Source organism: Rhodamnia argentea, chromosome 7, assembly GCF_020921035.1.
Source record: "Rhodamnia argentea isolate NSW1041297 chromosome 7, ASM2092103v1, whole genome shotgun sequence".
Taxonomy (NCBI): Eukaryota; Viridiplantae; Streptophyta; class Magnoliopsida; order Myrtales; family Myrtaceae; genus Rhodamnia; species Rhodamnia argentea.
Genome location: NC_063156.1, coordinates 13478345 through 13489478, shown reverse-complemented (window position 1 = coordinate 13489478; position 11134 = coordinate 13478345). Strand labels below are relative to the sequence as shown.

Genomic DNA, 11134 nt, shown 5'->3' with positions numbered 1-11134 from the left:
TAGAATTAATACCAAAAAAAAAAAAATTCCAAAATCGGTACACATGTGATAAATGTATCCCAAATTAATTTTTGACGGCATAAAACCTCAAATCAGTACACATGTGATAAATATACCCTCAATTATCTTTTGTTAAATTTTACTATTAAGTTATCGAGTTGGATGACTCGTGGCAGTTGATGAGCGTACTATTTTGGAGTTTTTTTTTTTTTCCTTCCGTTTGTCATAGGTGTACTAATTTCACACTAGTTTGGAGTTTTTTGTGGTACTAACATAGGGTAAATGTGTTGAAAGTATATCGGTTTGGAATTTTTTATGATTATAAAATTAGTTTGAGGTAAAATTATCATAAATGTATCGATTTGAAATTTTTCGTGGTATTAAGTGACTAAAAAGTATGAACACTCTTCGGAAGCCTCTATGTTGTGTCGGATTGACTCACATCCAATAGTCTCCGACACGTCGTCAGAATGTGTTCGACATCCGGCATGTGATCAGTGTTTCGGACATGCCGGCGACATGCGAATCCAGCATCTAGACATGGCATTTCGACATGCACGGAGTCAATTTTAAACATTTTCAATAAATTGTAGGTCAAAATATAAATCTATAAAAAATATAAATGTACTTAATTTAAATATCTAGTCACCTTAAAATTAATATACCCAATTAGCTCAAAAAAACCTAGTCGTGAATCCTAACAAAAGAATAAAGAGAAACCCACAACCGATATTTTTATATTTACATGATAATTTAACATAGATATGTATATATATACACACACACAAACATTTTATGCAATGTGTTCGAACGTGTCGAACTTGTTTATTTTTTTTTTTTTTTAAATGACGTGTCGATTTATCGTGCCGCATGTTGGTGCTAGTTATTAATCCTAAATAATATTAAGATTGCTAGATTTTTTCTTGTAAAACAATTGAAATACCAAAAGGCCCCTCCTCTCCTAAATCAAATACTAGAACCTCATTGGCCTATCCCCAAGAATGACATTCATCAAAATCAACATCAACCTCACATAATAACTTGAGAAAAGCAAGAACTCATATCAACCTCACAACTATTCCCAATGTCCTTCCCTCTAGTACATCAAGGACTTGAAAGAAAGCCACACAATAATGGAATTCAATCCGGAAAAAGACACGTACACTTGTCACATACCATTAAAAGAAGAGGGACCCAATTGGATGACGTGTCGGCTACTGTCTCACCCATTTGTCGTTCCTCTTATTCCCCCACACACGCACTCGGCCCTTGCCAATCTTCTCAAGCACGAAGGCGATAACAGCAGGGATCGATCAAGAAGTGGAGAAGAGCAAGACCTCGCAAGAATCAAGAAGCACATACACTAGCCACTCTTTCATTCACTCCCACATGAGGAAAGAAGGCGGCGAAATGGGTGCCCAGGAAGGTTCCGGTTCGGGTCAGTTGGACGCATCAATCCCCTCTTCTCCCGCAGAGACCCGCCAGTGTGATGGTGAACCGGAGACCCTTCAGGGGAATGGCCCTGAGGGTGACTCTCGTGAAAATGAGGGGCGGAGTGGGCGGCGTTCATCACCGGCAGCTCCTGGGGAGACCAAGAACGATGGAGACGGAAGCGTACGGCCACAAGCACTGACCGACCACTCCTCGGGCCTGGACGATTCGAAAGGAGGAGGGAAGGAAGATAAAGGAATGAATGGGCGCGAGAGGCTGAAGAGGCATCGGGTCGAAGCCGCGGGTCGGGCTTGGATCCCGGACATATGGGGTCATGAGGAGCTGCTGAAGGATTGGGTGGATTGCTCGGCGTTCGAGGCTTCGTTCGTGCCCGCCAAAATCATGTTGGCTAAGGCTGCTTTGGTTGGAGAGGGAAGAAGAGCTAGTTCCAGTGGAATGAGAATAGAAAACAGGTGCTGAATGAATCACTCCTATTTTTTTTTTTTTTTGGCTCTGGTCTGTCTTGCTTTAAGATTTGGAGTTGAGACGAGACGTACAATTGTAATGGCTCTGCAATTAACCATGGGAAATGTGTCCATTCCGACGCCCATCTCTTCGAGTGATTATTTGGAAAAGGGAAAATCCGCGTGTAGTTTACTTTGCTTGTTCTTCCTTTTATTAAATTTGCTTTGTAGAGCAGGCGTAGCAGATAAAGAGTTGGAAGCTGTTTTATTCTGGGACATGTTTTGTGAAATGCAAAGAAAGTTGTTATGGTTCTGGCTCCTGTCCATATTCAGAGTGGTGGGATGCAATAGGGAAATCGCATCCTCACATTGGAATGACGCTGCGATGATTCACCAAATGCCAGAGGAGAGCAGGTAAAGACCGCGAAGGCAACTTTTACCAGAGGGAAGACCGGCATAGAAACCATTACTCATCATCGCCAAAATTGTCATATCGGTCGAGAGAGAGAGAGAGAGAGAGAGAGAGAGAGAGAGAGGAACTACTGGAAGCGAGCAATCTCCCTATTTTCTCTCTTGTTTCTCAAGTTCAAGGGGCGCAAGTATACAAGCGTATCTACTTCTGAATCTTTAGCTCCACCATTGACAATATACAATTGACAAGACGCAAACTTCTGCTTCTAGTTTCATTGAGGGGGATCAAACAGCCGAAGAATATAAGCTGAAAATGAATGTCGCCTTCCACAAAATTTTATTAGACTGTGACTGCAGAATAGTATGGTCTGCAGGTCTTTTTTATGGTTTACACAACCAACTTACGAGGAATCCCAGAAAATGGCAGCAAAGGGGGGAAGAACTCTCCCCGAGAATGTGACCCCCAAAGGCATCCTTACAGCCGAGTTACAAGCACAAGAATTCCTCATCTTCTCTTTCATTTCAACTTTCCCCCCTCGCCAAACTCGGGGAAATTCTGACCAATAGCATGTTCTTTGGGAAACCAATAGCATGTTCTTTTCCCAAGGAGAGACATATGAAATGAAACTCCCTATATATTTTTTGACAAGGTTCGAACCATTTCGGAGAGCTTTTTACATATCTATGACATCACACCTATGAAATTCAGCAGTGTGTGATACCTAGCTATCAAATTACAGGCACAAGCTCCCATATTTTTACAGTCCCGTCATCACTCGCAGATGCAAGAAAGCGATTTTCCTGGAAAATAACAGTGATAAGTGCATAATATTGCGGCAATATTCCAGGCCAATCAACAAACTGTGAACAAAAGACACAACTTGCACAGGAAAACCGATCAACAGTTCAGCAATGCAGTGTTTCTTACATTATCTTCTAAACCTGTAGATTCAGATAGTCTACTCCTTTCCCGTTCTTATCATTTCAGATAATTAAGGTGGAAGAAAATACAAAGGACACCAAACAAGAAGCTGCCTGGTGTACTCCTTTGTCCCAGCATATTTAATTATTTTCAGTTGAGATTTTTCGTTTCCCTTTTTCGTTAGGGTGGCGTTATTATATTGAGCCTTCAAGAAGGCAAATTTCATGTGCATCTCATGCCTATTATATTCCTTTCATTGATTATTTATGGTATTCTGCAGAATAAAGCGAAGAATTGTCTCCACACAATGGTTAATGGGCATAATGAATACTTTCACCATAAACATGAGCAGGACCTCAGAATTACAGCAAGGAAAGACCAAATTTCCAGCAAGCACCTTGTAAGGTACTAAAAAATAGCTAGTTAAATCATTAATATGAGTCAATTAATTAAAATTCAGGTCAATCTCATTCACAACACTATAAGAGGATTACATTCAACTGCAATCTGATTGAATAATCAAGCACAAATCGGCGTCTCTGTCGAACCCATATGCCAGAATGGAACTCAGGGAGAGAGAGAGAGAGAGAGAGAGAGAGAGAGACTTACACCGGGGCTCCACCTTACTGAGTTCACATCCATATCATGGGCCTTTTCATTTCTTAGAATCATTTTGTATGAAGGTCCATCAACCTGAGAGAGATGTGAGAAGGTTGATGAGGTAATCCATGTTTTTGAGTTTAAAAGGCAAAAGGAGGCATAGCCGTCAATCCAAAAAAGTTTCAGTAGATCAAGTGAAGGTCCTACTGCATAATCAGCAAAGGTTGCTTATTAAATATTTCATGACCTGGATTCGATGCTATATCCACATCAACTTCGTAGTCAGGAAACAAAGATTCTAGATAAATGTAACCACAAAGTGAAGAAGATTAGTTTGCATCTGATTGCCAAAACTACATTGTCATACAAAATGTGTTTAGGATTCATAGTTTTTCCACTTAAAACTAGATAACCCAGCAAAGTATGAAGTGAGCAACCTCGTTGACCAGTCTACACAATCCAACCAAAGTACTTGCATCTGACAGAGCTTTCAGATTATTTTAGAGAGAACAGACTGTGGTTTGTCAATTCCTCCCAACTGATCACTCAGTGTAAAAGTATTGAGTATTTAACGCTGTAACTGGATCCTTCTTGCAAACTTGCACATTTTGAAAGTAAATGTTGAAATGTACCTCAGCTAAGCAGAAGCTCAAGATTCCTAGCTTATTTATAGAAACTGAGGCTTATACCTAGAAATAGTCGTTCGACTAGACAAAGGTTTTGTTCTAGTGCAAGTAGCTGACATTCTCAGGCAATGGTTGAGGGAAAACATAAGATCATTGAAGAGGCCATGTGAGAAATGCTTGCGTATAGAGCCAAGACAGGGACCGGAGATGGAAATCAAAGCATGTTGACTTTCATGAACCAGATTCAAATGCCTAAACTGTAGAACACACTTAATGCTGAACTGGCAGAAGGCACACGCTTCTAACAATATCTCATCCACAGTTTCATTTATTGTCCCAAAAAAGAGACAATATTTTACTTGCAAAGATCGTTAGTTGATGAAACTAACGCTTCTAACAATATCTCATACACAGTTTCATTTATTGTCCCAAAAAGAGACGATATTTTACTTGCAAAGATCATTAGTTGAGGAAATTAAGATTTGACAGCAGGATATTTAAATTTCATTTGTTAATAGTTGAGAAAGGGAAATTCCAGGTTGATCGAATGGTGTTGTATGTGTAAAGCGTAAGGGGAATCCACTGCTGCTTCATCGAGATTTTGTTCAACATTTTCGGCACTTCAGTTTGGATTCCTCCAGTATATAGGGTAACGTTGAAGTCAGTTCTGTACTTGTTTCGGTGCTGGAGCTTTTCTTCCCGTTCTCTCCCTTCCAAATTGGCTCGGACACTTGGAGTGCCGCCCCTCTTTGCCTCGTGGCGCAATTGGAAGGAAGGATAGATCGATTATCAGAAGAATCCAAATCTTCTCATGATTCCTTTTTTGCTTGTTTTCAGTATTTATGGACTTCATGTTCTAATAATTTTAGGAAGTGGTCTTGTCAGTTTCTTACCTCTTCTAGTATATTCCTAATGTACCTGAACAATTCTCTATTAAGAAAATTTTCATCTAATAGAAGAAGGTTAACATTGACCAAACCTGTTAATCACTTAATAGAAACCATCTAAACGTTAACATATGGAAGCTCCATAAATAGGGGAACGAGATAGGAGGAACTGTTAAAAGAAAAGATTTAAGTCCTGAAGATATGGTGGGGTATAATACTTACTGAACCATCTTTACTCTCAACGAAAAAACGGACAGCATCATCTGCAGCTCCACTGGCGATAATTCCTTCCCTATCACATTCAAGAATCATAACACCGTAAATCAGCAACTCTAACATAAGAGGCAATCCACGTCAACACGTTTCACATTAACCAAGAAAGCAAGGCCCAAATTATTTCAAGAAGTGCCCATAAAATCCTTTCATATCTCAAGTCCGAACTTGTTAGGTCAAAGACCCATGTATTCTCGACTTTGCTCCTAAAAATTCTTGCCCTTGCCTATGATAGTGTTAGTTACCCACTAAAGAACCTCTAGGGAGATGTTGGGAAATAATATACTTTGGACCGATATCTACGACATCGTCCAGCTTATACCCCAACCAGTTCTTCAGAAGTTGATAGATATGTTAGAGAGATCAGCAATTAACTCGCATTATCAAGATTTTTCTGACTTAACATACAAGGACAAGAAAGAACTGATAAGAGAGGAAAAAAAAAAAGCAGATATAACCTCAAACTACGTAAAAATATATTCATCAAAGTATTGATGTCGCTACCTGGACCAATGAACAGAAAAGATGGTTCGATCATGGTAGCCTGAGAGAGTGCAGAGATGATTCCTGGAGAAAAGAGAGAAAGCAAACCACATGATTGCAATGAAAATTTCTGAAACTAAACCCTCATCATATTCCTAACTTAGCAGTAACTATATACCATCCCGTAAACAAATGGAGCTAGAGTTAAAGAGCAAATCTTCCATCAGTCAATATCCTACAGTTAAACAACACAAATCGCTTTTCCAGCACACAATTTCATAGTATTGTGATTCCAAATTCAAACTGAAGCAAGACCGCAACAACCATAACATAAAAATTCCACGCACTGTCATGTACAAATAGTACAATCACTAACCAGTCATCTCAACCATGTTGAAGTGCATGACATGGGCTAGATTTATCACTGGCCAGAAAAGGTTGTTGCATTGCCTTTCCATATTAGCAAGACTTATCAATTAGGATGGAGGATTAGGTGAATAATACATAATGTAACTAGTCAAGGGCAACCACTATTGTGGGATGTCAATGACCAACACCACCATGACGGTCACATGTCTACAGCAACAAACACAATGTGGTCAACTTGCCTCTCCCCCTTCCCCACCTCAACAACCTCCCCGACCCACCCTCCCACCCCCTCCCCAAAAAAAAAAAAAAAAGGAAAAACACACACACACACATACACAAACACAGAGACAGAAAGAGAACGATGACTTCAGCAACATGGACAGAGAGATCGCACCGAGGTCAATCTTCCATGGAGAGAGGGAGAGAGAGAGGCGTCTATCACTGCCATTATGGTAATCATCCAATGATAACCATGGTTTTGTCACCATTCTGTGCCCTGGCCCTCACCTCTCTGTGTGTTGACATAGCATAGGGCTTCTTATTATGTCATTATTAATTTTCTTTCTCTGGATATAACAAGTCGTATCCGTAGCTATCCATCCTGATTGTGTGGCTATATCCTATCTCTATCCAAATATATCCTATGTCAACTCCAGAGGCCACACCAAAAGTCTGATTGGATAAACTATAATATCAGGGCCTATACTCAGCCAAACAAACACAGATTTATGCCTTTCGTGCTAAGGAACTAGAAGAGGTTATCAGAATATCCAACTCAAAACTTAAGTTATTAGGTTGAAAGAGGCTACATACATATAGGACCCAATGAAATCAATAGACAAGCAATGTGAATACACTTTAAAACCATCTCTCACGTGCATATCAGATTGAGAACAGCACGTGGAATTGACGAATAGGGACTCCAACATGCGAAATAAACTTTGGGTGAAACCTGGCTCAAATATCATATTAGATTATTCAACTCAAAAGCTAAAGTTATTAGATGGAGAGAGACTCCGTGAATATAAGACCCATTAAAACTTCATAGTCAAGTAGTGTGGGAAAACTGGCCGATTAACAGAAGCAGGAAATTGAAACATGGCATACAAAAATAAGACTCAAAATCCTTCCAAAATTTTATCAAAATTTCTTATTATAATCCCCCATACCAGCTGCAACTATTCACAATAGCCAAAATTAAGTACTTATAGTGGGTCTCTTCCTCACCAAGGCACATAGCCATCACCAGACATCATCTTTCTGCTGTCTGTCCCCCATATCTTTATCGTGAGATCATCACTGCAAAATACTCAAATTGTTAGCAGCAGTCTCTTTCTAATTAGTTAAATACAGAGATACCAGAAAAGGGAACTCTAGCATACCTACACGTAACCACTTTGTCTCCGGCAGGGTTAAAGGAAAGAGCCCAAACGGTAGATGTATGGCCACTAGAAGAGAAGCAATCATGTAAACCAAAAATTATCACAAAGCCGAAAGATGTATTGTTTCAACATGTTAAGTAATACAGGTACAGTCGATGGTGCCATCACATGCATACAGAGAGGACTACACTGGTCACACATGGAAGGAGCCAACTTTCAAGAAGGAGAACAAAAAACAGAAAGAAATGATTAATATAGAAGAGAGGTACCCATTAGCTTCATTTAAGGTTTGAACACAATGCCAGTCATCATCACCATCCTCTGCCCAAATCTGCAAGAAAAATTGCATGCACCAAGATTTTAATGTCCACACAAAACTCGGACATATACGGGATAACCAACGGCAGCGAAGCCAGTGGGAAGATTTCGTTCCCGACTTTCTTCGGCAGCAGCATTAGCAAAGACAATGGAATTTTAAATCAAAGACATACCTTAACAGTGTTGTCATAGCTACAAGAGAACAGTATATCCATGGTTGGGTGCCACTGCACCATCTTCACATCCTGTGTGTGTCCTTGCAACACTGAAGCACACTCAAACTCATTCCCTGGCAACACTTCCCAAATCCAAACAGATCTATCTCGGCCACATGTCGCAAGCAAGGATCCTGACGCATTCCAACACACGCTTTTGACTTCATTTTCATGACCCTATAGCATATAGACAAGTAAAAAGTCTACTTCAAATTTATTAGAACCATGAATTAACCAGGAAATTATAAATGGAAGAAATCAATGTTCCTAGAACCAGCAATGCCAAGTGGGACGGGGAAAGAGAAGGGTACAAATGGCATACAAGATTGTCATGCAACAAAAGCTTAGCAAGTCCTAGGGTGCATATTTTACCAATTGAAATGCTAAACCATAATAATACCTCTAATGTAGAAACACATTCAAAATCACCCCCAACATTTTCCCAAATTGCAGTGGTGGCATCGAAGCTCCCAGTGGCCAATAACTTCCCTGAAGGCGACCAAGCACAAGACCTAACAGTCCTAGTGTGCGTCTCATCCAAAACCGCCTGCAAGTTCCAACTCAAGATTATTGTAAAATGCCTACTACGCCAATCGACGAAATTAGGAAATCAAAGCCTTTCATGGATTTTAAACTACTTTACCAAGGAGCAAGTACTCAACATAAAATCTTACAATCCTGCAGCCCGATTACAAAGGAACTCTAAATTATAATAACAACTCGCCTCCATCAATCCAACCGTAACAACAGTCTGTCAGGCTCAGCCGAGCTCAAACATTCCGAGGTTCATCGCTCAACATTCGGTCAATTAGCTTCCATAAATCATAACCACAAGAGGCGCGATACAAAACAGCGGTGAATCGAAAATCTTCACTATAACCGACCTTGCAGAACCACGAGGAAGACGAGGGATTCTGCTCCCAGACACGGACCGTCTTGTCGCCGCTGCAGGAGGCGAGCACCGGGGGAACACCGGCCACGCCGGTGGCCGGATTCCAAGCGACGCTCCATACCCTATCGGTGTGGCCTTCGAGCTTCTGCAACTCATTGAGCGACCACTCGCCGTCGTGCGACTCCATTAGCTACCGACGGAGCAGAGTAAACAGGAGCTGGGGTCGAGGGTTGTTGCCCGGTCGCTCTTCCTGCAATTGGGCGAGGCGCGGGTCCAACGAGTCCGCGGATGTGCACGCGCCGCCACAGCGGGAGGTTGTCCAATGGGCGAAAGCAGTGATCTGATACTGGAGGGAGCGTGGCGTGAACGTGTCTTTAAGTGTCCCTTCGCTCTTTGAATTATTGTGTCATGAAGGACATCCAGAAAAAGAAGGGAGACTTTTTTTGCCCCCTCCTTTTTTTTTTTTTTGAAATATGCCTACTAATTTTTAGATCGCTAAAAAAATTAAACTGGTACAATTATGATAAGTTTACTCTAAACCGATACATATATAAATTCACCTAAATTTAATTTTTTGGTCCCAAAAAACCTTAAAATTGAATTTAACATTGAGAATGTCGTATTCGGTAATTCATCATAGACATCTTAAACTATGAACATACTCTTTCGGTTGGCTGAGTGTAGCAAGTATCGATCCGTGGCTTTAGTCTCGTTCTCTCCATTGTGTATGATGTTATTGGCATTTTAATGATGAATATGGTCGATTGCATACAACTTGTGTGGTGGAAGGAACTCTCTCTCTCTCTCTCTCTCTCTCTCTCTCTCTCACTCTCTGCCCACTTATTGAGCTATAGATTTATCAAGAAAAGTAGCCATTCCAATGCTAAGTACCCTCCTTCAAATGGGGTTGAAGAATCTAATTAGGGATGATCGGTTCTCGATCCGATTTTCTGGCTATCCAATCATTGGACCAATAGCATTCTTTTTGTGATTTGTCGGAAAATTTTTCTCACTAACGACATATTCATTGAACCACCTATCATTAATTGCATTGCGTTATCGCTAAACTTAAAAGTCATCCTAAGCATCATAAGCATCTTAGGTTTAGCTTTAGCTTTAGCTTTATGTTTACATTTAGGCTTTCGGGCAATCCGATTGATCCGGTTCCCCCTTGGAATTGGGAACCGGATCGACCACGACCGGTTCCAATATTATGGAACCGAGAACCAAAACAGAGCCCCTAGGAACCAGAGCAAATCGGTCGATTCGATCCGATCGGGGTTGCTCCTAGTTCGTTCGGTCCATTATACTCGACCCTACTAACAATTACTATGTACCACTTGTGAAAAGACACTATTTATGCTCACCTTGAAGAGGGAGTATTGGCGGAAGGTAAATTAAAACTCCCAAGGGTTTTGTCACGCCATGATCCTCGGGCTCACGACATCCCTACCAAATCACCTCAAGTCATAAAGGATAGCGTCTTAGGCATTCTATCGACTCTTGAGATTAACTATGCATACGGAAACGTATAATACTCCCAAACAATAACATAACATAGGGATAGAAAAGCAGGAAACACCTTAGCTCAAAAACATCATTTCCTTTACAGATACGTCTTAACCAAACAGAGATAGTACACTATTCAGCCCCATACATCGGGGTGGCTCCCTAAAATCAACGAAGAGGTAGCCAGGTCGGGTGAGGGTTAACTTCATAACTACTCCGGAATAGGAGCTACGTCACTCTCGTCCTCAATAACTCCAAAGAAATATTAGCTCCATCAACTCGGACCTGAAAATGTTTAACGACGGGATGAGAAATAAATCTCGGTGAGCCAATGCCTAAGTCTGGCTAGAAT

General features: G+C 40.8%; 2 protein-coding genes across 3 annotated transcripts; one reads left to right on the top strand and one right to left on the bottom strand.

Annotated features, from left to right (window-relative positions):
* Positions 1-968: 968 nt before the first annotated feature.
* Positions 969-2044, top strand: LOC115741845 (protein BIC1-like). The gene has a single exon (XM_030675857.2). The coding sequence runs from the start codon at positions 1390-1392 to the stop codon at positions 1909-1911; it is 522 nt and encodes a 173-aa protein (XP_030531717.1). The 5' UTR covers positions 969-1389; the 3' UTR covers positions 1912-2044.
* A 570-nt stretch (positions 2045-2614) lies between these two features.
* On the bottom strand, positions 2615-9685 carry LOC115741843 (protein CIA1). 2 transcript variants are annotated; one of them, XM_030675855.2, is made up of 10 exons: positions 9266-9682; positions 8782-8928; positions 8340-8558; positions 8118-8179; positions 7849-7914; positions 7694-7765; positions 6119-6181; positions 5564-5633; positions 3838-3921; positions 2615-3107 (listed from the first exon to the last, which is right to left on the bottom strand). In XM_030675855.2, exons 1-10 carry the CDS (start codon positions 9458-9460, stop codon positions 3036-3038), a joined length of 1050 nt encoding a protein of 349 aa, XP_030531715.1. In that variant the 5' UTR covers positions 9461-9682; the 3' UTR covers positions 2615-3035. The 2 variants fall into 2 exon arrangements, with proteins under 2 accessions (XP_030531715.1, XP_030531716.1); XM_030675856.2 differs by lacking the exons at positions 2615-3107; positions 3838-3921 and adding an exon at positions 5291-5499 and having other exon boundaries at positions 5531-5633; positions 9266-9685.
* Between the last annotated feature and the right edge of the window lie 1449 nt (positions 9686-11134).

Bases quoted from the DNA above. Each gene is read 5' to 3' on its own strand.
- LOC115741845 (XM_030675857.2), top strand. From the start codon at position 1,390: ATGAGGAAAGAAGGCGGCGAAATGGGTGCCCAGGAAGGTTCCGGTTCG.
- LOC115741843 (XM_030675855.2), bottom strand. From the start codon at position 9,460: ATGGAGTCGCACGACGGCGAGTGGTCGCTCAATGAGTTGCAGAAGCTC. The intron at 8,929-9,265 runs GTCGGTTATAGT...TGGAACTTGCAG, and splicing joins CTTCCTCGTGGTTCTGCAAG to GCGGTTTTGGATGAGACGCA. The intron at 8,559-8,781 runs GTATTATTATGG...TATATGCTATAG, and splicing joins AATGTGTTTCTACATTAGAG to GGTCATGAAAATGAAGTCAA.